Source organism: Melospiza georgiana, chromosome 11 (genome assembly GCF_028018845.1).
Source record: "Melospiza georgiana isolate bMelGeo1 chromosome 11, bMelGeo1.pri, whole genome shotgun sequence".
Classification (NCBI taxonomy): domain Eukaryota; kingdom Metazoa; phylum Chordata; class Aves; order Passeriformes; family Passerellidae; genus Melospiza; species Melospiza georgiana.
The window spans coordinates 4,041,772-4,069,753 of NC_080440.1; the positions used below are offsets into that span (position 1 = coordinate 4,041,772).

The 27,982-nt window shown below is 44.4% G+C and overlaps 1 protein-coding gene across 4 annotated transcripts in view; it reads left to right on the top strand.

The window, feature by feature from the left end:
• Window positions 1-27,982, top strand: part of FOXP1 (forkhead box P1) — a 218,312-nt gene that overhangs the window by 92,499 nt on the left and 97,831 nt on the right. For 3 of the 4 annotated variants that reach the window (XM_058031758.1, XM_058031759.1, XM_058031760.1), the window contains exon 3: window positions 14,204-14,323. In XM_058031758.1, the coding sequence (XP_057887741.1) occupies window positions 14,204-14,323 (120 nt within the window). Of the gene's footprint in view, window positions 1-7,903; window positions 8,088-14,203; window positions 14,324-27,982 lie in introns of those variants that run through there. The other variant, XM_058031763.1, reaches the window with a different exon arrangement.

The window sequence follows — 27,982 nt, forward strand, 5'->3', positions numbered from 1 at the left end:
AGCTCTAAGTACAAAATTGTTTGAGAATTACTTTTTCATTATATTTGCTGACTTCAATTAGAATAAGAAGCTTATTTGGGGAAGAAAAATTAAAAATGTATGGGTTTCTAGAGAAAGTTTCAGCAATTGTTTCCCGGCAAGTGTCGCCTTCGGAACATAACTGCGGACTCTGTGGCACACATAATTCAATTTAAATAAAATTACCTTCTGAATGAATATTTCTGCACCGGTGGCAGAGGCAGCGCTCAGGAGCATCCCAAGACTTAGCCCTTGTAAAGATGAGCAAGCTAAAATGGTGGCAGGGGCTCAAGCCAGGGCCCCTTTTGCACCTTGCAGGGGGATGCAATTTCTAACGAAGGGGCACCAATTCCCCATCTCTGTAGTGTTGGGGAGGGCTGGGCTGTAGATGCGAGTGGCACAGTGTCCTATTTTTATTTCACTTTGAATAACACGTAATTGAAACGTACAGTCGGCAAATTAATTGGTGAGTTGAAGGTAAGAACTGCTGAGTTAGTAGAGACAGCACCAGCCCTGTTCTTTTTTTCCCCTTAAGTTTACATGCTGGAGCGGAAACGCTGCGGTGCTCAGAAAGGAGGTGATGCCTCTGTAAAGCAGATCTTTCCAATTTTATTTTTTTTTTCTAGCTTAGTCTTCTGTTTCTATGATCTGCCTTTTGAACTGTTTTTGTGGCTGATCAGTTCCACCTAATATGTCTCTTGATTTCTGCTATTGTAATACTCAGACGACATGCTGTTCTCTTCATTTTTATAAGCTTTAGATGCTCCTGCCTGTCATACTCTGGCGGTTTATCTTCAGCGTCTGGATTTGCTTTCAGACTTGCATGTCTATCAAGCTGCTGTTGCTTTGAATGTGAGATCAAAAGAAGATGAATTCCAGTAAAAAATTTCCTTGTATGAAGAAAAGATTGGGGGCCTATGTAAACATCCCACTGACAGCTCCCAATGAGTTATTTTAGCAGAGCATTAGCACCCAGAATGACAGACAGTCCAAGACTACATGCTAAATAACAAATCAGTCCCTTCAGTGGCAGCAGCACGTTGCCACAACAGCAATACATTTTCTAAAGGAATCCTGTTCCTCTTTTTTATTGAATATGGCTGTTCGACTGCTCATCTCTTCATGAGCTGACTTTGAGTGCCAGCCCCAGTTTACTTTTTCTTGACAATATCTGTGTCATGTCACCAATATGACAGCAGACAGGGCTTTGATAATTGGGTGGGGAGACGGTTAGTTAGTCATCTGCAGTTAAATAGGTAGTTTGTTTTAGGGAGGGGAAGGAGACAGCGAAGGAGGGGTGGCATCTGCCGGAATGCTGAAGTTACACTTTGGGAGATGCCGAATGCAAGTCCCTGCACCCAAGACAAGCTGTGTTTTTTGGGCGGTTTGTTTATATTTCAGTTCACACAGAGAAAACAGCTCTGCAGCCCGGCCAGCCTCCCAAGCTGGTTTCCAGAGCAAGTCACAGCACTGTTGAGGGTAGGAATGTCAAGCTTGGCTGGACTTCCGTGCAAATCCGAATTTGCCTAGATACAGAAGCGAGGTGTGCTTCTGCCTGCTGTTTGGTCTGTTTGGGGACATAATTAGTTCTGCCTGTTTCTGCTCAGAGATAGGGGGGTTTAATAGTGTGGAGTCACTAGATTTTTGTGCCGGGTGGAGTGCTAATCCCAATTTTGAGATTACCTGTGAGCTCCAGCTGATCTCACCACTTCGCAAGGGAAGAATTAGGGAAGGAATGCTTTGCGGTTTCTTTGTCATTTAGTAAAAGCAGAGGTTGCTACTGTGGAGGCAGAGCCCGGTGGCTGCCGTGAAGGGCAGTGCTCCAGTGTCTCCCTCCAGCCTGTGCTCCGGCTGCACGGCACTTCCTGTTTATTCAAACATCTTTTTACCATTCTTCAGCCCCCGCTTCACAGAAACAGCCAGAAACATCTCCAGCGCGAAGACGGAAATCTAAAGGCAGACAGTAAGAGCTCACTCTGTTAAACTCTTCATTTTCTCTGCGAGCGCTCAGAGGAAAGGAGCATGCAGGCAGGGCTGAACTTTTAACGCGCTGCCTTGCGCAGGCAGCTTGGAGCACAGGAGAGGGGAATTGCTTTGGTTTGATGCAAAAGCAGATGGTTCAGGTTGTTTATGGCAGTGTTGACAAGGGTGGGGTTTTTGGCATGGCTTTGGAGAGCTGTGGCAAGGGCCGAGTCCTTTTTTGGGGTGCCTGTCACTTTGTGGTGCTGCCCCCCTGGCACAGGAGCAGCCATGTGCCACCATCCCTGCTGCTTGCCGGGTGCTGCAGCTTCTCTTTGCAGAACTGCCAAAAATACCTAAACAACAAACCCCTCCAAGAAAAGGAAACGTTGCTGCTGCTCTGGGCAGCACAAGTGGCGCAAACCCACCGAATGGCTTTTTTGTTTTCCACAAATTGTTTGCATGGTGGCTCTGGCACCGCATGCGAACCAGCCTCGCTAATATTTGTACCAATTTCATGCTAATAAAAATCAGGCTGCTGAGACAAGCATGGCTATTATCTCATTCATATGACTATTGTTTAGACCTGTGGTACTACAAAAGGAAAGGGAAAGCATGCTCACGCCGGGTAATGGTTGTTAACTTCTCACGTGAGGGATTTTCTCTGCAGTTTTTCAGTATTAATGATTGTTGTATGAATGGTCTTCAGGGGTTATTGGAAGATAGTGTAGATCCTCTAGGTAATCCATGTCACAACACGGATGCTGGATTTTTTCCCCTCTGTTCAAGTGACTTTAAAAAACTGCTTGATATTTCTCAGTGATTTCTCCCCCCACAGAAGTCCACTGAAATAGCAGGTAACTTTTTTTTTTTTTTTGGCAAGCATTCGTGGTGCTCGTATAGTGTGAAACATAAGAGAAAATGGAAAATATGCTGCCTGCCCTATGGAGAAAACCCATCCTCCTTGAGGCTTTTCCTGCCTCTCCAAGATCCAAATACACTTTAAAATTTTAAACTGTAAACCCCCATCTTCCTAGAAGAGAGAGCGAGAGAGAGAGAAATCAAGCTGTGTGTTCAGCCAAACCGCAAGTACAACAAACATATTTTGAAAATATATTGCTAGTCTGGCTTTTTAATGTTCAGAAGTTGTTCTACTTTGCAGGAAAAAAAAATGGTGTTTGCAACTGCCTTAAGGACAATTTGTTTAACAGTAGGAGTAATTTCATGGGGAAAATGGAAAGAGTGACTGAAGTTATTTACTCAGATGTTAGTGTAGGTGTGGGGCAGAAAACTCTCTGTGGGAACAGTGGGCTGCTTTTCTTGGTATCTTAGTCTATTTGATGACCATCAAATTTCCCAGCTCACTGGTTTTGTTTTTTCTGGATGGCATGTTTGATTATTTATCAGAAGGGAAAGGGAGTAGCTGAAGCAAATAAACATGTGACCAAGCTGTGTTTTGTTTTCCACTCAGAAGGCCATGCCCTTTAGCAGATATACCGAAAATAATAAACGTATTGTTTTATAAAAGGAAAATTTTATAAATTTTATATATTTTATAAAAGGAAATTATGTGTATCATTTTCTTTAGCAAGGCCATTAACCCCTTGCGTTCGGTGGTCTCCGCCTTCTGGCAGCTTGTTGGGCTTGCAGCTGGGAATTAAAGGCACTTAAACCCCCCTCTTGCCTGGAACATTTCCATGGATTACTGCTCCAGCCCTTTGGATTTGCTGGATTTATTGCATAGTCATAGAGCCCTGGTCATCTCCCCGGTCCTGCTTGGGGTGTGACCGACTAAATGAGAGACGCTTTGAATTTTCAGAAGGGTGCTGATTTCCAAAGAAAACCTTGGCAGGAGATGCTGGGATCTTCCAGCCTCCAGTGCTGGTGTCTGTGCAGCTTGAGGGGTTGCAGCTGTGTTTGGTCCGTTACAGACAGTGTCAATTTATGGGATTCTCTTTTAAATGCCAGGTGTCTAGCATGTAGCATGTAGTATTTCCTTTATAATACCAGCTTTGGACAATGTTCATTATCTTCCTTGAAAAAAAAAGAACAACAAAAAAACCAACACCCTATAAACTAAATCACTGTCAGGAAGTAAAATACAGGTTTGCTTCGTCTCCGGGAAGCATGTTGCATGCTTTAGCTGCTTTTATGGGATTAAAAGAAACAAGTTAAGACTGTCATGCACATGAAAGGAAACCGAGATGTGGTTTGCTTCGCATTGTGCAGGTAGGTATAAATTTAATAGACTGACTTGCTTTCAAAATCTCTCTTTGTCTCCCCGAGTCGCATGTCAGTTCCAGCGCGTTGATGAGCGCCAGGGTCTGTAATAGCGCCTGACTGCCGCTGCCCCGCAGGTGCCACATCCACAGGAGGGTCCTCCTCCTCCTCCTCAGGGATGCAGGGTTCCTCTGAGGAATGGCTTCACATCAAGAAAGGGAAAATTTGCCTGACATTGTGAAGTTGTGTTCAAGCCTGTGCGTCGTTGGTGGGTGTGGAGGTGGATGCTTCACCTTCTGGGCGCAAGGGGGTCAGCCCTCCCTGGAGAGCCCAAGTGGATGGCAGGGGCTGGAGCTGGGGGTTTGGGTTTGAGGGAGGAAAAAGTGGCAGTCGAAATAGCAGGGAGAGGAAGGGCTGGCAAAATAAGGACCTGAAACTTAAATGTGATGTAAAGAAGAAAGAGGAAATGAGCAGCTGGGGCCAGGTGACATGGGCAGGGGCTACGCTGGGGAACATGGCTGGCCCCCCCTGCCCAGAAGCTTCCTGAGGGTTGAGGAGGCTCAGGGTGGGCTGAGGAATGGGCTTTGGGATCAGAGGTGCAGGACTGAGATACCTGCAAAGACCAAGGGGCAGGAGCAGTTGCAGCCTGTTGGACAGGGGAGCTCTCCAGCCCTGGCTGAAGTCCTTGGGCAGAAGCCCATGAAGGAATTTCCCCTGTCCATGGGGGAAAATGTCCTCCCAAACTTCAGCAATTTAAGGTTGTTTGTGCCCTGAAGCATAAACATCTGTACCTTGATTTCTATTTTTATTTTTCAAAAGGTAGCTGTAAATGCTCTCATAACTATCTCTGCAAGTGTCTAATCCTTTCCTTGCATCCTCCCCATGCTCTTGGCCCTGGTGATATCTTGTGACAGTAAGTTCCAGGGAGTAATTATGAGTTGTATGTTAAGAAAGGAAAAAAAATCTTTTTATCTGCCGTTTTGTTTTGGGGTTTTTTTTGGTGGCTGTTGCTTCCTGACTTCATTCAATGTCCTCTTTCTCTTGCATTATGAGAAATGGCAAAAGCACCAGATGTACCCTCTCAGGCCAAGTCACAACTTGTATACTTGTTATCGTCTCCCCTCTTACTCATCTCTCGCTAAACTAAACACTCCCACCCTTATCAATCTTGCCTTGTATCTGCTGAGCCCTCTAATCATTTTTGTCGCCTCCATCTCAATCTTGCCTATTTTTGCTTTACCAGAATGCAAAATTAAAATTAAGCTTTTTACAAGCAGTTCTAAATTAGGTTGTGCCATCGAAGTGCAGAGATGTGATTTGCAGCTTTAGTTTTCCATGTTTTGGGCTGTCCCAATGTTCTGTTTCCTTCATTCACCCAGCAGCAGCGAGTGTCTGATGGAGCGTGGTGAGATGTCCACAGTCAGGGGCTGTATTTCATGGGCCTCTGAGTACAAGTTTGTCATGCAGTGTTTTGGAAAACAAGCTTAAAATATGTTCCCTGTTTTGTTGACCACACAGGGAAGCGCGCAAGCAGCTGTATGCAATATACTATTTATGTTGTAGCAACAAAAAGGCCCTCTTCCTTCTCCCCCCCCACCTTATCCCTCTTCTCTTCTCTCTTAAAAAATATGAGAACTTCCCGTGCTTTTGACATCCAAGAAAAACGCGGCTCAGCAGTGAATGCTCCTCCAAATATTCAAAGGTCTGGTTCACTTTTGCATAAACACAGTAGTTCAGAATCTGATCTCGAGCCTACAGAAATGAGCTGGAAATCCCATAAGATTTTTTTTTTTTCATCACTCAGGAACAGTTCAGTTCTGGTTCAGTTTGAACAGGGAGCCAAAATTTGTATCCTTTCTCATTTTACCAGGATGTGTTGGCCCATCCCTCCTTTCTTGCTGGTACAGACCGCTACATGCTGTGAGTCTTGGCATGCCAAAATAAAGAGAACCATTTTTAATGTTTGGGAACTTTTTGCCAGATACTTTTTAAGTGGCTTTGATGAGTCCTGACTGTGACTCTTTAAAAGAAGGGACAGAAGGTGTTTTTGCAGTGTAACCGCCTGAGGATTTAATTTATGCCTCAAAAAAGGGATTTTTGTAGCCATTTTCCCTGTTGTAGCTTCTTCAGGGTTTGCAGGTTCCTGGTGTTGGCTGAGGCTGATCTCTCACCCTACTGTCCCTTGCTGCCTGCCCCCTTCATCCCTGTAGTGTCTCCAAGTATTGAAGAAAATGCCTCAACCACCTTTTCCCTGAAATTGTTGGAGTTCTTGAATAAATTACAAAATGGAAATTGGTTTTGTTCGGAGGCAGACTCTGTTTTCCCCCTGTGTGGTGCTGGGTCCTCACAGGCAGGGACCTTGCCAGCCATGGGATGGGCTGTGGGATGGCAGGGCAGGGGCATGGAGTCCACTCATCCTCCCACTGAGGAGTAACCTCAGTGCCCACGAGGAGAACTGCAGCAGAGCTGGGACACAGGCAGCTCCACCCTGTGGGTTTGGAAGAAAGGCTTTCTGTTTCCAGTGCCTTTTTCTGGAGGGAATCTCCTTAACTGGTAGCCAGAATCTATTCCAGAGGAAAGAAACTAAGGCTGCTGGAAGAAAAATAGAGACTCATCTTCTTTCCTTATGACTGAACTATTCTAGGACATGCTTCAGCATGAGGCACATTGCCAACTCCCTTGCTCCAAGTGTGCCCCTGTCACATCAGGGACAGGATGTGAGCCAGGGTTTGTACATGTGGACCTCAGGTCCCTTCTCTTTTCCCAGTACAGGAATCACGCCATTAGTCACTTGTGCAGACCAGTCTGCTGTGATCTTCATGGCCAGCTGACCCTTTTATTGACCATTTTATTGCTGTTGAAGCTCCCCTCTATGATGAGCTGGCTGGTAGCCCTTGGGTGGACCCAGCCTTGCAGATTGGCTGCAGCCAAGTGAGGCACTGGGTACAACCAGCAGCATCTCCCCAGGCTCAGGGCATCCCTGCTGCACCAGTGGAGCTGGGACAGGGTAGGTGGAAAAGGATTATTTAATGAAACAAGGAAGCAGAGGATGAGATGGGGATGGGGATTGTTTGAATCCAAGGTGGTTGAGAAGGCTGGAGAGTAGGAATGATTCACCAGGTTATGTTGCATCTTAGCTGTGCGTCATAGCAGAGCCCCATGTCCTGCCTGTAGGTATGCTCAGAGTTCCCTTCTGCACTGCCAGGAGCAGTGTTGGGGCTCTTGGCTGTGTCATTCTGTGTGTGGCACAGGGTCAGGGTGCTGGCAGTGGGGAAGAGAGCACGTAGCAGCTCATTTCCCAGTTCTGGAGGAAGATGGAAGAGCTGGGCACGAATGTCAGAGGGAATAAGTGCTGCAAGAACATCTGCTTCTCTTTTTTGCATCTTCTACATTTTATTCCTCCTCTTCATTTTGGTTCCTTTCCTATTCTCTAGTTGGTTCATCTCACCTCCCCCTGTTCTGTTCCTCCCAGAGGAACAGCACTACCCACTGCTGTCGCTTTGCACTATTTTTTATTTTTTTCCCTTTGCATACTGCTCCTCTCCTCGCTGGTTTCCACACGTTGTGCGGCTCCTGAGCCTGCCGGAGGAGAACTGCAGCAGGGCTCCCCTCCAATGTGTCTGCCTCCTACCACCGCTCCTCTACATCTGCTGCTCCAGGAGAAGAGAGTGTCGCAGGAGAGGAGGTAGAGGAGGCAGGAGTGGGAGAGACATGAAGCATCTCTGAAGCTCGGGTGCATCCGGGCTTCCGAGCTTGAGAGCTGCATCTTGCCGCTCTGCTGGGAGCAGCTGTGGAGTGGAGCGGGGTGTGAGGACAGATGGGAGCTGAGAAGGAAGAGAGATTGCTGGCTGAGTCTAAATTCCCCCTCGTCCCACCCAGGAGAAACAAAGGTACTTGCCTTGTGAGGCTGAAGGGAAGCAAGAAGCCCTGTTGGGAGGTGGGCCATGCTCCAGTGGGAGAGGTGCCTGGAGCTGCTGACGGGGAGATTCCTCAGGGCCTGAAGGTGGCATGAAATTTGGGGAGAAATAGATGATGGGAGAGCTGCATGCCTGCTGCTGCAATGCTGTGCTTTGCCCAAACCTCAGTGGGGAAGTTGAGGAGCAGTGGTAGCTTGCAAGGGTATGGCTATCAAAGGTCAACACACAAGGTCTGGGACCAGCGTAGTGTGATGTTTGCTCCAAGGGCAGATTTTGCCCTTAAAGTTTCTCCTTCTCTCTCTGCTTGCTTGTTTTTTTCTGTTTTGCTGTTTATGACCATAACTGAAATTATGGACAGAATATGGTGTTGGCTGGCAACTTTCCAGGTTTATTGCTTGGACACTTCCAATGGCTGCAAGACGACCTCTGATTTTAGAGAACTCTTCCTTCTTCCTTTCTCAAGTTGCTTTCCTGATAAGCAGCTTTGTCCACCTGGAAAGGCCCAGAATCCTTAGGAATCTGTAAAAACACATGAGATTTTGTTTTGTGTTCTCCTTGAAACTTCTGAGTGCGTGTTTATCCAGATAGTTTGTAGGCAGCCCATTCATTACTGACCAGCTGCCCTGGGTATTGGCAGTTGAACAGGACACCCCTTTCTTTTGCATCCTCATGGCTGCTGCTCATCTCCCCACCCTCCAGTGTACATTCCTTTCCATACATCCTGACGTTCCCTGGATTGATCTTTCCATGCCTGATAAACCTCAGGTTCAGAAACAAGCTTCCCCTGGCGTTAGAGCCAGGCCTATTATAGCTGTAGGTCATCATATTTCATTAATAACTGATTGATATTAATAATGGTTGGAGCAGATGGGAAGGGAGGAGCTGGAGCACTTTTTCTTCAGTAGGAATAGAATGATGGAAAAAAGTTGGAGAGTTGCTGCCTTGTACTGGCTGCAGTGGTGGAACAAGTTAGCAAGAGGCTCCATGCGACTGGATCCTGTTACTGTTTTCCTTATGTACTGACACTGTAAGCAAGTATACGGCCTTTAAGCAGCATTTCTATTTTTAAAGTTCTACCCTCTTTTTCCAGTGTATTTCCCTTCCCCAGCCCCCTTCCCGAATCAGGAGTTTCTGGCCACATGCAGTGAGAGGCAGGGCTGCATTTTTACCCTTCGTCAGAGCTTGCCCAAAGAGGATGGTGAAACTGAAAGGTCAAGGTGCTTGCATGGAAATGTTGAATTACAACAGTAACTGGGGTGATAGCAGTGCCCAGTGTTCTGGGCAAACAACAGCTGGGCAAACAAGTCACGTTCTGTCTGTCTTGCAGTAAAATTGTCTTGGTCATCTCAAATGTGTACTTTTTTTTTTCCCCCTCCTGGTGCTTAAGTGGTTGGGAAATAATAAATGGTTGCCACTTCCCTAAGCACAGGGAGAGGGCTTTTCAGTGGGGCTTCCCACTTATGCTGTGAATGAAACAGGCTTGATTCATCTCACAGTTAATGTACTGTTAACATTTTTCCTGGGTTAGGTGTCACCCAGTGTTGACTCTCAAATACCATTCCAAATTTGTGCAATGTCTCTCAAGCTCTGTATTTCAGTTGCCTTTTTACTGATCTCTGTTTTACACCGGAAAATCTCCTTATGTCTGGGTGATTTCCTAATGGATAAGAAAACACCTTGGGAGTTCATTTACTGTATCTTGCATTTAGGCATAGGATGACTTGGTTGGTAGGCAGCCTTTTCCTGATGTTGTCTTTCCAAATCCATGTTTATAGTGACCAAAACCCATGGAAGATTCATTTTCAGGGGGATGCTTTCCTTTCTCTGTTTTTCCCAGTAAGTGAGAGGATTTCCCCTTGTGTTTTGGTGCAGAGAGGAGGATGGGTACTGCTGCTCTGTGATTCACTGCTGGAAGCCAGGATTGGTGTCTTGGTCTCTGGGTGTCCCAAGAAGCTTTGTCCAGACTTGCAGGCTCTTTGAGCAGTGCAGATAATGTGGCTGCTGGTAAATACAGAGCCAGGTATTTGAAGCACCTCAGTGGTTTTGGGGGCTCTTGGCATCTCCACCTTAAAGGAACATGCTCTTGTCTGGACATACAAACACAAGCTGCTTTTTCACGGCCCCTGGCAATTGTTCACTTGCAAGCACGTGGTGGAGATTTAGGATGTAACTATGGCAGTGGGGAGGAATGTGTGAAAAGAGCTTGGAGATGTCAGAGCACCTGCTTGTGAGGAGAGGGCCACGTTAGCAGAGCTGTTGGCTAGCAGTAAACAGTCGTGGCACCCTTGTTTCAGGACTTGGCAGCAGCAGGAGTTGAACCGAATCCAGCTTTACTCTCTGCTGCCTGTTCAGTAAGTTGAGGACAAGGCAGATGATTAAGGAAATGTGGGGAAACTGCTACAGAAGCTTTTGGAAAGATAAGAGACTTTGGTCTCCATGTCTGACAGTCTGGCACTTCTCACTAGCATTGAATTCACATGCAAATCAAAGGCAACATCTACTCCCACAGGAAGCTTTATTAATGTACAGGCCTGCTTGCGAATCTCCGTGCTGATGAAGGTTGTGGGACTGACTTCACTCAAATTAATTTCCCTGTCTATCCTCGCCTGAGCACTGTGCAGCACCGGCAGCCTCAGCAGGGCTCCCACGCCAGGGATGAGATCCGTGCAGGAGCAGCACTGCCTGGAACCAGGGAAGGGGGCAGAGGGGTGATGCTTCTTGGCTTGGCTTGTACGGCCGTCCACAGGGCTTGAACTGATACCAGCAAAGTAATTCCATGAAGGCAAACCCCAAACGGGCTTGAAGTATTTTGTGAGTGAAAGGAAGGAGGGTCAGTGTGTCCCAAGCCATCTTTCTCATACATGTCCTGTCTTGTGTGAGGAGTGTGGATGAGGCTTGGAAGTGGCAAGGACAGGACTGAGGTAGGAGGAAGGAAAGGCTGAACAGGGAGAAGTAGAAAGGCAGAGGGATGTGGGATTGCTGGGTTCACTGTACCACCAAGGACTTGGTAGCTCCTTGATGCAGATGCTCAGTAAGAAGCATATCTGAGCTATACACAACCTTCCACATCATAAACCCGAGTTCATCTGATGCTCAGCTTTTATTGCTGTCAGTTATTTGTAAGTGAAAAAACGAAATCTTGAGAGGAGAAATGGGAAATGCCATTTCAAGCTGCAATCCCTGGAATGTCAGCATGTTGCCATCTCTCTTGCATCTACCTTGTCTTTTGCCTTTGATATTCCTGTCCATCCTGGCTGCTTGTATCCCTGATGCTCCCTCTGGCCCACTTCTATTCTTTCTAATCCTTTCCTTCCTGCGCTGCTCCACCCTCTGTGCTGGTCCTTCCCTCTTACCAACTCTGGTCCCACCAGGTTTGCACCAGCACAGATGACACCTGGACATGGAATGGGGTGGTGTAGATGTCACCTTGAATGGAGACCCTCAGAGTGGTGGGTGTGAGGGATGTGGGTGCTGTGCAGCTGGACTGGAGCTCTGGCTTTCCTCCAGCAGATCTCTGCCAGTGCCAGCCTGTCCCCACAGCCAGAGACCCTCATTGCTGTGGGGTCAGTCATGGTAAGGGTTTATGGTGGCAGTGGCCACCCCACCAAGCTGCATGGAGCTTCGTGGCCAGCTCGAGTAGAGAGCAGGCATTTCTTGCATGGCTACTTGTTCTGGGAATCTTGAAAAATTTCTGGCAGCCAGTTTAATTGTGCAACCTCTCAGCTGCCAGAATGGATAGAATATGATCATATCACATGAAATGCATGCAGGGTCTGCTATAGCAACTGTATTTCAAAGAGACAACACATATGGTTACTGGTTCTTTTTGGAATAATATCTATAAGTTGATGATGCTTTATTCAAAAAGGCTGTAGCTTGAAAGGTTAGGGATGTTCTGATTGTTTAGTGTATGATTAAAGAAAGGCTTCTGTGGTTTTTTTGGCCTATTGAATCTAATTACTGGGAACTAAAATGATCATTTGATTGCACATTTACCTGGAATTATTCTTCTGCAGAGCCAGTCTTAATAATATATAATAATATGTTGCGCTTGTACTGTATAGAGCTTCTTGTCTGAGCAACTCAGAGTGCTTTACAAGTATTCATTAATTAAATAAGCCATACAACACTCCTGTTAAATAAGTGAGTATTTGTTGCCTATCCGCTTAAGTCTTGTAGGTTTTATTTCTGCTGCCTCTGCCCACCCTTGAAGATGCTTTAACAGCTAAATAAGTTAATTCAATAAAAATAAGGTGTTTTTTAACTGTTCTTAGCGCTTTCTGCATAAAGCTTTCTTTTGTTGCATTGAATTCTTTGGTAGGCTGTAGGGTTTCCTGTTTCCTGATGGTGCACCATTGAGGGGGTGGTGGCTGTGTGTGTCTGGAGCCCAGATCCATGCCCAGCAGCTCCTTGCACCCATTGCAGGGACATGGACCAATTCAGAGATGTTATGGGTGCACTAAGCTCCAACCAGCTTGAAATGCAAAATCTAATTTTACCTGCACCATGCCAAGCTCTGCTGGAAATCCCATCCACCCCTAGAGAGTTTTTCTGATCCAGTGGAGACTTGTTATTAAATTGGAAAGGAGGGTTTACTGCCGAAGCATTATAAGGTCTCTCCTGCCCACTTGCCCTGGTCAGCTGTGGTGGTTCTCCAGTCCGCTGAGCTGACCAATGTCTCTCCAAAAGTAAAAAGATGGATCTTGGCAATTAAAATAACAAGGTTTTACTGGGGTGGCAGAGTTGGGTTAGAGTTTGCTGACCTTGATATCAAACCTTTCCCATCAGTTCTGCGCTGAGATTAAACACTGCAACTTGAAGGAGCAGGTGAAACCTGAAGCACATCTGACTTCTTAATTAAATAGGTATTAATTAAATCACTCAGAGAACATACACAGTAGGAGTGGGGAAGGCTTTTTCCTTCCTTCCATGTAGGCATCTTGCAAAGGGACTATTTTTCTTGTTTTACATTAATGAAGTCTTCAGCCTTCCCACTTTTCCACCTACACATGTACTGAACGTCTCCAAGGAGACCAGGGAGGCCCGGTCCGCTGCTGGTGAATCCTCCGGGAGCAGCAGGCTGGGGTCTCGCCAGCGCAGCCTCAGCCGTGCCACAGTCTGCCTTGCAGGGATCATCCTTGCTGTGCCCTGCCCGGGGAGCCAGGAGGGAGCCAGGGCAGGGACTGGCTCCTCAGCTTTTCCTCTTTTATCTCCTCTTGGTTTCCTTTCCCCACCTGATGGAGAAATCGGGCCTTGCAGAGCAGCTCCAGTGTTGAGGGACTCTTCTCTGCTTTGGATGATATTTTGCAATAATTTCCCCACATCCTGCTTGCTCATGCTTTCAGGGTCATGTCCCTTGCCCCTCCAGTGTCACACTGTCCCTTTACTGCTGTGTCCCCTCCCAGTGAGTCCCCACAGCTGACAATGATTTTCATAGGATCATAGAACATCCTCAGCTGCAAGGGACCCACAAGGATCATCAAAATCCAAGTCCTGGATTTTGGTGAGGGGAAATGTTGTCTCTGCTTTTCTTTGTATTCTGTCCAGTTCCTTGAAGCTTTCTCAGCCTTCAGCATGGCTCTGGCTGCTGCTGCCTCTCCTCTTTCTCCCACCATGGCCTTGCAGAAGCTTCCCTGATGTTCTCTGGTGCTCAGGGGAGCAGACAGTGTTATATGACTGCCCTCTTCTGTAAACCCAGCCTGATCTGCTGGAGAGGAGGCATCTGAAAGCTGAAAGCAAAGGAGACTGCCCATTAGTGAGGAGGGCTGAGAGCTGCTTCAGGGGGACAACAACAACTCCATGGAGATCACCACCAGGATTCCTGCAGTTACTTGAGGCTTCCACCCAAGAGGCAAACATCAGCTGCTGCTGTTTTTCTCCTTAGTCAAAATGGGAAATCAGTGGTGGGATATCACCCCATTGTATGCTAGGTGTTGCTGTTGTGGAAGCCACTGCTTTCCTCACTGGAGGTGCATCAGAAGTGGAGTGGTAGTCCATGACCAGGGATTTCTTTGCCCTTATGCTGCTTGTGTAGCTCCCTGTGCCCTCTTGACTCTGAACTCAATTCTCCAACCTCTTTCTCCCTACAGGCTCTCCAGGTGGCACGACAGCTTCTCCTGCAACAGCAGCAGCAACAGCAGCAGCAGCAGCAGCAACAAGTTAGTGGATTAAAGTCTCCAAAGAGGAATGACAAACAGCCAGCCCTTCAGGTAAGGGGTGCCTGTGAGCCTCTCTGAGGGTCTGGGGCTTGTAAAAGCTGAATAAATGTGTCTTCCATGCAGACACTGGGATGGAACCTTCAGGGGCTTCCTCCCTGTGTCCACAGAGTGGCTGTGGCTGGTGTAAGTGGCAGCAGGATTGATGCTGGGTGCTCTTGGAAGTCCCACCTACGGCGTATTTACAAATCGTGAGCGTGTACTTTTATTAGCGTCTGGTAGGGTTGGATCATGACAAAATGGAATAGCTTTTGTTACTGTGTCAGTGTGCATAGGAGATTTGCATTAACGTTTCTGTTTGATTGCTGTTCCATTTGTAGTCTGTGTTCACTCAAACCGTTGATTTGCTGTGTCAAAGATATTGGGAAATGCTAGGATATCATATCATCGGTGTGTTTTTCCCCCTTTTATTGTCTGCTGATTTATGGACATCTTCAGAAATAAAATCTAAATATTAGAGGGCTTTGTGCTGTTATGAATTCAGAGAGCTAAAACCAATACAGCATTCCCAAACAGAAGATGTATGCACACATATGGGGCTTTGGAGTACATTCTGCTAGTCTTTTGGGATAAATCACGGGGAGTTAAAGACAAGAAAGACCTATTAGGTCATGTATCACAGTTCCTTTTTTTTCTCTTTTTTTTTCTTGCTATTCTAGTGCTAGAAATCCCAAGTGATGGTGGGACTGCTATTATTTTCCTTCAGATAGTTTTCCATAACAAAGCACACGCTCAGGAACTTTCCACTTTAATTCCATCCTCTTGCTTCAAGTAATACTGCTTGTATAAATACTGAGTCAGTCCCTTGCCTTGCCTCGTGTTCGCACTCCTCAAACATCTGAGATACTTACATGTACTTGCCAGTTTTGGCAAATTATATGTATCTAGTTCTTTATGTATTTCTTAAACTAGCACTTCCAGACCCTTGACCACTTTGCTGGTTTGCAGCTGGTTATTGCTTTTATTACTGCAATTGCAATTGCAGCATGTCAGTGGATTTTTGATAATAAGGTCCTGAATGCAGCAGTTCAGCTGCAGTTGCACAAAGCCCTTTAGCTGGGACATTTATCTTATCTCGCTCTTCTATATCTGATGCTTCAGCCTCTGTAGCCCCAAATTCTTTCTGGATTTTTTTTCCCTCTTGTTGTCATAGCACGTTGTCAAACTCATGTCTGTTTTGCTCTTTCTACTTTTTTTTTTTTTTTTTAGTTTGATATACTATCACCATGAGCTCCCTGGCAGCATTGCTGCTTCTCTTGCCTTTTATATGTGCTTCAGATTATTTTCCTGCAAAAATACGGATGCTAGGCTCTTTAAATATGTAGTAGAATATGGAAGGTAAAGCCAACATTGCTAGAGGCCTTGACAGTAAAGTGAGAGGGCCTGATTCTGTGGTTCTTACCCAAATAAAGCTGATGGGCAGTTGAAGGGGAGTTTTGCCTGAGTGAGGAATAGCTGTTAACTGCAGCCCTTGGCCCAGCGTGGACAACGCCAAGCTTTGGTGTAGTGATTTCATCTTCAAAGCATTTTGCAAATACTAATCTCCAAAACATCCCCAGAAGGAAAGTCTGATAAGTAAGTAGCATTATCCCAGTTCTGGACTGGGAAACTGAGGGATGCGGGTTAAGCAACTCACTTAGGATCACAGAGGGAATTGGGTTTAGAGGTAGGATTAAGATTCATGAGTTCCTGGCTCCCACCCCTGTGCTCCGGCTGCTGGACAACACCTCGTGCTTTACAGCCGGGCTATTATTCTTTTGGAAAGTATGAAGCATTTTGTCATTGGGCAAATATACGTTTTATTGGCAACGTCAAGAGCCATAATCCAAAGCGTTACATTAATGCTTTCAAAAATATTTTATTTGGTAAATCCATAGCTGATCCATATGCCTTTTAATAGACTCTTCCACTGGGGACATTTTTAATGAGAGATTGTGCTGGCTAGGTCCAGTGTCAGGTACTAAAAGAAGTGCTTTGTTGTGCAGATGTCTTAAGAATAGCTCCAGAGGATGAAATATGACTGTGTTGACCTTTCAGCTGTGAGCTTATTTGTCAGGATTCAAATAAGTTGAAAGGATCAAACCAAACAGTTTCCGTAGTCAGACTGGGAATTGTGTTGCAGAGGTCAACAGTGAAGGCCACATCGTGGATTCCATAACATAGCCAATTGTTGGTACGTATTAAAGTACTGGAGCAGCTCCTGCAGTCAGAGACACAATTAAAATTCTAATTTATTAATGTATACAGAGAGCTGGCCCAGCCTGTCACTCACTGATTCAAATGACTGCCCAGTCTTTTTTTTTTTTCCCCTTCTCACTCCTGGTGCTTTTGCTTATGTCTAAAACATACTGGAAGTCCTCTTGGATGTAACACCCCCAAGTGCATCCCTGTAATGAAAATCTGTTGCTGAAAGGAGATGGTGCTGATGGGGGTAGAATTTTTCAGTAAAATTGCACCCACACAAGCACCCACAGGCCCTCAAGTCAGATAGGGCCATGCTGATGAGGTGACACCTATTGCTGACAGTACATAGAATAAATATCAAGGGTGGGGGAAACGTGCCTGTTTTTCATAAGTTTGTTTAAATAATGAACAAGGTATCTTTGGGCTTCACTTACAAAAATAGATATCTCATTTAATAGCCACAGCAGTTAGCAGTCACCTTGTTTTTTTTGTGACAAACAGGCTTCATGTATAACAAGAACACCATAGGCATCGCTCATCCCTGCTGTGCTTGGCGAGGGCACTGGTGAGCAGCGCCCAGCACGAGTGCTGGGGAGCTTTGCATGGAGCAGGGAGGGATGCTGTCTGCCTGGGCTGCTGCTTCTCCCACCGAGATGCTCCATGGCCCTGCCTGCCCCAGGAGCAGGGGGCACTACTGGGGCTGGAAATGCACCCTCTAAACCCCACCACCACAAACAGACGCAGATTAATCTGGTGTATACTGTGCAGCTAATCTGTTCGCCCCTTGTGGATAATTTCCTCTATTCCTTCTTTATTCCCTGATTAAGTAGCCAAGGTACTTAAATATATCCCAGCATCCTGTAGCCACACTGGGACATGGTGTCTTCAGTAGTGTTTAAGTGACAGTGGGCCTGAAGATCTGCTTTTAACAGATCGTGAGATACTCAGTGTGTAAGAACTTGGACGCAGGACTGGAGATGTGCTCTGCTGATAGCTGAAAAACCCCAAATCTCCAAGTACAGGATGACTCACATTTTGAGCCTATCGCACACTGCCGTGGTTTAGATTTGGCAGTGACCTCCGGTTTCGCAGCCTGATGACACAAACAAAAGAAAATTGAAAGTTAAGAAATGGATTTAATAACCAGCAGTTGGGGAAAGAACATAAAAAATACCAGTTCCACAAAAGTTACTGGAAGTGAAAAAAAGACTAAAAGGCTGTTTGATAATATATTTGCCATAGACAGTGGATTTCCTTGAATATGTGAAACAAATAATTTAACAGGCCAGGTATGCTTAGGATTTTGAAAATGTGCACATTTTTCCTGGCCAAGATAAATATATCTGTATTAATAGATGTATTGATTAAAATTTGCAGCTTTAATTGCCGATGCTCTTACCGATTATTCATTTTGGTTCTTCAAGCATTTTAGTTGCTGGCAAGAGCCACACAGATTGGAAACAAATCAAGAGACACATTTTTCTCCCAAGAAAGTAAAAGTGCATGTGTGTTTTGGCAATACTAAAAATACAATTTTTTTTAAAGACGTAAATGTTGTGTGTTGCATTGAGCTGGAAGTTGGATACTGGACTGAAAACAAATTTAGGATGTCCAAATCAGTATCTCGCAATTCAAACCCATCACTTGACTTTTTTTTATGTGATTAAATGAGATTTCTTGTCTGATCATTAACCTGCCTGTGTTTGGAGAGAAAAAATAATGAAATTACTGGGATGGAAACTTTTGTTTTTGCTTGGCAAAACAAAAAAATAAATCTTCCCTTTAAGTCACAGCCAAGAAAAGAATTTGGGTTTGGTTTAAATTCTCAGGGTGAGACTGGGGGAGGCTGAGAGGACAGAGCTGTCCTCGCCTTTGCATACCGCTGCTTTTTAAAGCAGCCTTTTGGCTGGGCTTTTGTAGAATTTAATTTGCATGCTGTATTATCTTAATATATCTTTCCAGTATCTTGAGAAATACAAGAGGGCAAGAGGAAAAACAAAACACTGTAGCTTGATGTTGGGGGCAATTAGTATTGTTTTTTTTTTTTTTTTATGAAATTATAAATCTTTAGTTTGACAACGTAATAAACACCGAGAGGTGAAGGGCAGGGTATGCTCCGTTTCACTTGGAGCACACAAGTCTCAGTTATGTTGTCTCAGGTTTTACACCCAGGGAACCTTTTTTACATAGTGGTAAATTTAACAACTGGTAGAGAAATTGTCTCAGCAGATGATTTGGCAGAAGAAGTAAATTTTTATTCTGTTTGTATGAGTATCTCTCTGTTTCACTCTTCAATACAGAAATTGATCAGAATGTGGCCTCAGTCAAGCCAATGGGAATTTTGGCACCAACTCAGCTTGGGTCAAGATTTTGCCTTCTGCAGGGTTTGAAGTTTGCCTATGAAAATTTCCCTTGAATCTTTCATTATCTGTTTCTGACTTTGGAAATTAAGCAAAGTTGAGTTTTGCTGGTTTCTACCAAAGAACCACTTAGTTCTTATTTATTTTTCACCCCTAAGCCCAATTATAAATGTTAGTCAGTTCTTGGAATGTGTCTGTGAAATGCAGACATCATCCACCCCACAAACAGAACAAAATCTGAGTCAGATCCTCAAAATTACATGATCAGCTTGAAAATTATGATACTAAGGGTTTTTTTTTTCATGACACCTATGGGCTTTTTTTGCTGCCTTTTAATATTTTTTAAAGCATTTACTATTCAGTTCTTTAGACTGAGCAGAAAGGTGACAAGTGTGTTTATTCTTAAAAGAAGCCTGTGATTATCCTGTAATATCATGATTCAAAAAAATGAAGCTTCTATGAAAATACCAGTATATTTGGAGAGCTGGCAGTGTGAGGTACTGTCAGCAAACATGATTATTCCCATTTTATAGCCATGTAAACCCTGACAGAGAGATATTAAGTGACTCTCCCAAGGCTGGAGAGCTGCAGGCCCTCAGTGGTGTTGAGGTGTGCAGCTCTGCTGGGATATTTGGGAGTTTGGCATTTGAGTGCTGGAAAGAAGTCGGTCCTGAGGGGCAAAGTGGAAGCCAGGATTCCTCATTTTCAGCCCTGTATCCTGTTTGAGCACCCTGAGTATAATTTTCTTGCAGGTTTTCTGCTTTGACATTAAGCATTTACAGAACAGGTTTGTAAAAACTGTGATTTCTGCCCAGGTTGGGAGTGGGAATGTGGGGTGGGCAGTGCCAGAGCCTGAACGTGCCTTACCCACCTCGGGGAAGGGGAAAACAAATGAAACCTTCCTGACTGGTCAGAAATGTGTAAATTGCTGACAAAATGACACATGTAATTAAGAGTGCTCCTGCCATTTTACCTTGTGGTTTACACCTACAGTGTTGAAAAAAGAGAGTGACTCCCACCTCGCTAATTACCATTATCACTGAAATGGTAGGGTTTGAGTCATTAGTTCCATGTGCATTTAATTAGAGGAAGGCTGAAATTGGATTTAACTTATTACTTTTTCATGGATCACTTTCTTGTCATCACTTCAAATTGGATTGCAGCCCCAGGTAACTAATTATGAGCGCCACAGGATCAAGAGTGAAAAAAAGGTAATTAGGAATAACACTGTTGGACCCTTGCTGGTAGTCCACTTGTGCTTGGGAAGAAATGAGAGCGGTATTTTGTAGTATTACAGATTAGGGAGTTAAAGGTATGTGCTGCTGCCAGGAATGATGGGAGACTGCCCCCTCCTATAGCGGTTTATATGATGTACAGCTGGGTTGAAGATGTTACAGCGACATGGTTCCACAATCAGCTCCTTAATGCCGAGATTAAGCTTGTAAAAGCAACAGATCGGCTGTAGGTATGAGGCATCTCAGCAGCCGGGGAGCCGGGGGTCCGTCCGTGCGCGGCTGCACGGCGCAAGTACAGCGAGCCGCGATTGGTAACAAATTAATGAACATATTAATGATCCGAAAAGATCGTTCACATCCGACAGGGAGATATATCAGTCAGGAGGACAGCAGCGAGCCTGGTGATGTGGGGATGTCAGGGATTGAGCCTGCCTTGCTGCCGTGATAAAATCGTGAAATCAGGACCTCGCTTCTCTTTTGTTTGCTGGAGAGGTTTCTTTTTGTTTTGCTTCTCGTGGGCAAGGCTCGCTTGGTTGGATTGTCCCTCTTTCTTCTTTTTTATTTTTGATCTTGAAGATATGATTGCCAAGTTCTGCTTTCTTCAGAAAATACTTTAAAACAAATTGTTTTATTTCCATGTGCAGAACAGAGTTCAGAACTGCAAGTAATCAATTTTATTGACACAGTCTGGAAAAAAATGTTGATGAGAGTTCAAGGATGTGAAAGGATTGAAATTTCAAAGTACCCGACACCGAGTGTAGGAAAATTTCAGAAGTAGTTTCATTAAGCAAAGAAATCTATTGTGTGTGAGGATCTGTAAGAGGAAAATCTGCTCTAGGACCTAATGATATTACAAGGAGGTTACGGCAGCTGATTTTTGCCTTGAGAAGAGGAAAAGTTTCCTAATTTCTCCTAATAGTGAATCACAGTTCAAAGGCTAGCACAATTTCCTTAAGTTGTTTAAAATGGCTTTTAATGCTCTGTTAATGTAGGCAAATATTTGTGACTCAGTGTTGGGTAAGTGCCGCTTGCTCATTATTTCCTGATGCAAAGCAAAGGGTAGGAAATTCTGTGAACACCATGCAGAGATGCTGAAGAGACTTAAGAGTAACAAAATTCAGTTACCGAAATTAAGTCTTTCTCATTTACTTGACATTACAAAATAAATCTTGAGATTAAAAGGTATTACCTTTAATACAGAAAAAGAGAATCTCCTTTAATACATCTCAAATTGATTTACAATTTTTATACATAATATTCATCTGCGGTTGAAAAGGGGGCAACCTAAGGTCGAGTGATGTAGTGTTTCCATTTTTCCATATGAGTCTTACTGTGTGTGATAAAAGCAAACTCCTTTATTTTGTCAGTCTGCAGGAATTTCTGATGAAGTGCAGGGGTCACTTTTCTGTCAATTTGAGTAGGCAGCATTTTTGAACTACTGTTTTTTTCCCCCCTCCTACAAAGTGTGGCCCCGATCTGACACACGCATGCACACACACACACACACTTAGAGTGCTGCAATCTGCAACTTATTAGTGCGCAGTGCTGGAGCCTGTCCAGTGGTTAGAAAATTTCCTGAAGCCTGGAATAACAGCAGTGGGTGCAAGTGCCATGGAACAGAAGTGACAATGAGGGGCAGTCCGGCCCGCCTGGCGCGATGCCCGGGCTGGAAAACCAGCTGAGATAGTCAAATGCGGGAAGATTGACGCGGTGCATCTGGGAAATGCTCAAAAAGTTGGGTTCTTGAAAAAATTACCTTCTGTGATCGTAAGACATCATCTGTTTTCCTACAGAGATTGTTTATAACAGGGTTTTCAAGCACTTGTCAAATAACCAGGAGTGAAGGAAACAGGCTAAAAATCTCTTACCGTTCAGATGAGTCCTGGTGTAGTTGGAAAAAAACAAACTCCCGTCACAGAGATCCACAGCTTCCCGAGGCAGAGGGAGCCTGGGAGAAGGAGAAAAGGAAACTCTTAGTCAAAATCAGCCCAGCAAGCCCGGGCTGTGGGCTGGGGAAGGTAGTTCTGCCAGCCTGATGGGTGCAGTGCTGGCACGGTGAGGTGAAGTCGTACCTAGAAACTGTTTTGTGCGGCGCTTAGCTTTTGTTACTGAGCTGTGATATCATGGGCAAAATATTATAAACATAGCATGACTATAGCTTGCTTGTGTAACAAAAGATCAGGAACTTTTATTAAGTTTGTTTTCCTTGTCATATTGTAAAAATTTATTATGTGTACTGTGTATATTAGAAACAGATTTGGGTAATTCTGTCTAAATGAAGTCATCCCGGCTATTTCCAGACTGTCTGTTTTTGGTTGTGAATAATTTTCATACATCAAATGGTTGTCATATTTAGTAGCTCTCTACATTTTAAATAGGACATATCCCATTTTGAACTTCCACGGACTTTAGATGCCTCTCGGTTTTTAAGGTTATTTTGTTGCAGGAATATTGTAAAGAGCTGCCAGCGGCAGGGCAGGGAGTGCTGGAGGAGTCGCTTGAATTGCTACAGCAAAATAACAGGTTTGTCACAACTGCAGTAGTACTTGTGGCTTTCAGCAGCACGCACTGGGAAGAGCCTGCCAGATACCTATTTCAGCTTGTCCCTTTGTGTTCACACTTTGCAACAAATATGTTTAAAAAACACTAAAGGAAAAGTACTGTGTATCAAAAATCTCAGATAGAATAATTCTCTCAAAGAGTACATGCTGCTGCTTTTTTTTTAAAGAAGTGTGAAAAGTTAATGTTTAAATGTTTAGTGTTTTAATTTAAATCATAGACTCATCTACATAGCAGCTAAGTTGCTGTTACTTTTTTTATTTATATTTTTTAATCCTCAAGGTAAAGTTTCTTTAGTCAGGATGGGGAAGTGCTGGTGTTCTCACACACTGACTGAGAGGAGTTTGCACTGGAGGAGTCTGCAGTGATGAGCACAGAGCAGAATTTTGCCCTGAAACCATCAACTTTGCCAGAAATACTTGGTTTACAGCAATTTGTTTAAAAAGAAAGGAGAAAGAAAAAAAAAGGCAGGAGAGAAAAAGAGAAGGCATTTTGATCTGGTCTGTTGGAGTGGAGGAGAGCAGCTGTTTGCTTCATGTGTTTAAATCTCTAGAGCTAATATTGAAGTTTCAGGGCAACAAGTGCAACATAACAATAAGGAGAAACTAAACCCAGGGAAACAATTGGAAATGCTGCTTGGATGTGGCTTTGGAGCTTGACAGTTTTACAGCTGTGTCGTCAGGTTGGCAAAATATTTTGTGGTGTGTGCAAAGAAAAGCCTGTTGTGTTGCTGAAATGTTTTTATTTGCCTGATATGTGTAATCTTCCTTTTATAAATTACTAATCTATTTAAGGTGTAACATTAATGGCACATAATCTCAAGTCACTGAAAGCCTGGAAAATTAAAGTAGACTGAAGGCACAAGAAAGAAATGTACTTTGTGTCAGGCTGAAGTTCGATGAAGCATGGAGAAGATGGAATAGATTATTAAATAAACTTTAAGAGGAGATGGAAAAAGCACTGAAATATCTCATTTTGAAAGGAATTAGTTTACTTGATTATATGCAACTGTATCACACTCAGGAAAGTATAAGACAAATGAAAGCAAAACAAAATTTAATTGAGCTATTATTTTGCAGACTTTGGCTCCGTTTCAGACAGCCTAATCAAATTGCACTTTTCTCAAATAACTAATGTTAAATGCAGTCTACCAACAGATGTTTAAACAGAGACTAATTGGAAAATCTACATCCTGGGTTTAGCATGTCTAGCTGAAAAAGTTTTGAAATGGCTTTGGAGCGGGGTAGGAAGATGATGGGAGGAGCTCAGGCAGTGATGGGTGCTGGAGGGGGAGCCAGGAGACAGAGATGCTGGTACTGGAGCCGATGAGGTCACCGATGCCACCGAGGGCACTGGTGCTGTAGTTTGGGACCATTGGCCCCTCAGAAGGTTTTTCCATCCTGTTGTACCATGAGATCCATGCTGCAGCTCTGTAGCTCATGCCACGTGCCAGCGTGCATGGAGTGTGTAATGCAGCAGAGCACACGGATTGAGGGTGTTAAAAGCAGTACAAATTACCAAAGCTGTGCTTCCTTGCCAGTTCTGTCATTGTCTGACATTTTTTAAGCGGTTGCAGATTTAAGTTATTAACCTGTGGTTTATCTCAATGCTGGGCCTTTTATGACACATCAGTGCATCCATGTGGACCTCTTGGGTGGGTTTAGCACTGAGTTGAACGTCTCAGGCCAGATTTGACCTGGGTTTGAGTGACAGCCATCCAGGGAGTATGCTGGAGCTGAGGGATCCCAGTGAGATGGATATAGCTTCCTACCTCTGGTTTTTCTTTCAAATCAGTTTTACACCAAAGTCACTCTGGTAGCAGGAGTCCCTGGAAGTGTTCAGGGCCAGGTTGGATGGGGTTTGGATCAAGCTGGTCTAGTGAGAGGTGTCTCTGCCCATGGCAGGGGGCTTGGAACTGGATGGGCCATAAGGTCTCGTGCAACCCAAACCATTCTGTGATTCTCTGATGATTATTTTTTGGTTTTGTGCATTTTGTTCCTGATTAAAACTGTGGGTGAGTTACTTGTGGTTGGCCTCTTGGACTTTAAGCAGTGTCATTTGAGCAGGTGCAGTGCACATCTCCACATTTGCTTGGAAAATTTTATCCCAAGGACTTTGCTGTCCTAGGGACTGGTATTTTGTGCATTCAGACAGGTAGGAATAGAACTGAAAGGAATTGGGGTTTTGTCATGAAAAAGGCAAAAATCAGAAATTCTTGTGAACCATTTCCCATCTTTCATTGGGGAAAAAAAAACATAGGCACTATGTAATGGGGAGTAGCCAATCTGTAAGAAAAATAATGATGTACATATAAATATATAAATTACTAATTTTACTGGTTGGAACTGTAGAAAAGGCAGATTATATTTTATGGCTTGTAAACATCAGGACAGATATTTCGGGAGAACTGCAGACAGCTGTAATTTTGTGAATGTGCACAAATTACTTGGAAAACAAATATTCCTCTGCCTACACAGCTGTATTCACAACCGTGGACCAGAATGCCTTTTGCATGATGCTCACGCCTGGTTCTGTGGAATATAATATGCTCAAATGAAGAAAATGTGATTTAAAAGTGAAGCCAGAATTAATACTTGCTGTGAAAACCTGTATCAGTGGCTGAGGTGTTGGCACAGGAGTGGATAAACCACTTGAGGAAAAATGAGAACTAACCAGGACATTTATTTGTGCTCAGATCAAGAGCTGAATGCTCAAACTTCTGTAAGAGAGATGAAGGTGCCTGTGTCTTGCAGAGATGCCTCATTTTGCCTGTGCTACCCTGCAGGGTAAACACTGGGCTGGATTTGGTGTTTAGAGAGGTCTGCAGGATTGCATCAGGTCACCGTGGGGAGAAGGGGTGTGGGAAGGAGCTGGGGACTTCCCTGGCTTCACAGGGGCTGTGGACCCCTGGATTTCCCAGCCCTTTTCTCCCCAGTTACCTGCAGCCAGGTAGATTTACAGAGCACCACTGAGTTTATTTGTGCGCTGGCAGTTCCTTCTGTTTGTCCTTTTGCTGTGTGATAAGGGGTTCCTACAGGAAGGTATGAATAACAGGAGAGAAGGCAGAGAAAATCCCCAAAAGTAAAAAACAAAGCCAAGCAAGAAGGAGTAAAGCACGAGTTGGCAAGAGCCAAAGGCCTGGCATGGATTTTACTTTCAGCTTTGGTGTTTATTCAAAGGCTGTGGATACAGGTTAACTTCCTTGGCTCAATATTTATTGCTGTGTTCCTTGCCTTAAACTGGAACAATGAGTGCTTTGTTGATTGGGTTCAGAGATTGTCCCGTTTTATTCTCTCTCCTGCATCCCCCCTCTCTATCTGCAGGTTTTAAGCAGTTTATTTTAATTTCAGATTTCTCACCCTCCATGGTGAATTGCTGCTGTGCCACTGGCAGCAGCACTTGAGGGACTATTGTTCGTCTTTTCAAAGTGGAGGGAGCACACAGCAGAGTCATTAGCTCCTGTGAAGCTTGACCTTCCTTGATGATATCACACTTTGCAGATTCGGAGCAGGATAAACATTTTAAAGGAGAGGGGAAATATCACACAGGTTATTTTTCATCAGAGAAGGTTGTAGAAATTTTCTGTGCAGGAGTTAAAAAGTAAAAGGGGGGGAAAAAAAAGCCATGATGTCACTAGTTACCTTTCTGTTTGACAGCCATCAAAGATGTGTCCAGATCAATTAATAGGAGAGGGAATATCTCCTTGCTGTTAACCATGCTGACCCTTGAGCAGACAGTGGAGCAGAAAATCAGTGAAGTCACAGTGCAGTGAGTGATGACTGTACGGATTTTCTCCTAATTTAGCAATGGCAATGATTTCAGTGCTCTTAGGAGTGGGCCCATCCTGGACAGTTTCTCAGGCTTCAGTGTTTGGAAAGTGCCCCGAAGGTATTGGAGATTTCTCTCTGGAATAAGAGCATTAACATCATGCAGAACATAGTTCAGATATTTTTAAATCACGTTGTCAGCAACTGCCACTACAAGGGAAGGTATGGTTATGACTTGCATCACTGTTATTTTTTACTTGGAAAGTGTGCTCATTTTGAGTCCTTCACTCAGCTGTGTCTACCCAGAGGAAAAACAAACCAATTTCTTCTGGGAGAACTCAGCAATGGTCACAAGGCCAGCTGCACAATTGTGGTGGTGGTTTGTTGCTAATTCTGCAGGAGTGAGCAGAGAGGACCATCCTGTCCTAAATAAAAAAAGGGGAAGAAAAACAAAACAAAAATAATTTAAAAAAACCCTTTCAGTTTGTAACTTTGATTTTGCTTTAAAAAAAGGGGGGAAAAAAGGCAGTAAACAGCCTTCATCCTTGCCGAGAATGCTGTAATAATTACTGGGGCAGTTTTTCCATTCCTCGTTGCTTTTGCCTCACACCTGTAGGAAGCCTGCTCTTTTGCTTCTGTGCTTTGCCACCGCAGTACTTTTATTTGAAAACACGAGGAAATTCAATTTCCTAACCCTTCTCTGGAGTCAGGGCAGTTTTGGCGACAGAAGAGTTGCAAATGGCTCATGTGTGAAGAGTTTGGGATGGAGCCGCTTACGGGGCCATGCTGAGGTGCAGGAGAGGGAAGATAATTGTAAATGTTCTGGTGGGGATCTGATTGACAGCCTATTGTCTGCAGGCAGTGAGTAGAGAATAGGAAATGAGTTAAGTGTAGGGGATCTGGCAGGCTGCAGGCTCTGCTGATGGCAGCTGCTGCACCCAGGCTCCCAAACCAGCCCTGGCCCCCCTCTTTCCAAGGCACCCCAAAAGGAACCCCTCTGTTGGTCCAAAACGTGTGTCAGATGAGGCTGTGTCTCATTTCTGCTGCTGGGACACCTGGGGTGCCAGGGATGGTCTCAGCCCCGTGTTGGGGTGTCCCTGTTCAGTGTGTCACTGTCATTTTCACTGTGTGTCACTGTGTTTCTGACCCGTTTATGTGGGGGTACAACAGGGAGGTCCCATGGAGCTGCTGGATGCCTATGGTCCAGAAGCAAAGCAAGAAAAGGAAACTTCTTCTTCTCCCCAGCTCAATAAATTTGTCAACACGAGGTCTCTTTGGTAGTTTTACAGTATCATAATATCTGGGGCCAGTTAAGTGTGTTTTAAAGTTTTCATTATCCCACTTCTCTCCCTGGAGTGCTGCATGCCCTCAGGTGCAGCTGCCCATGAGAAGCCCCCAGTGAGCACTTAAATATCACAGAACTGCACGTGCTATAGATAAAAATACCAACACAAATACTCCATCCCCAAAATCTCTGTCTGTATTTTTTTTATCTCCTTGCCTATGTGCATTTGAGAAAAAAAAAAAGAAAAATCCCAGATTTGCATT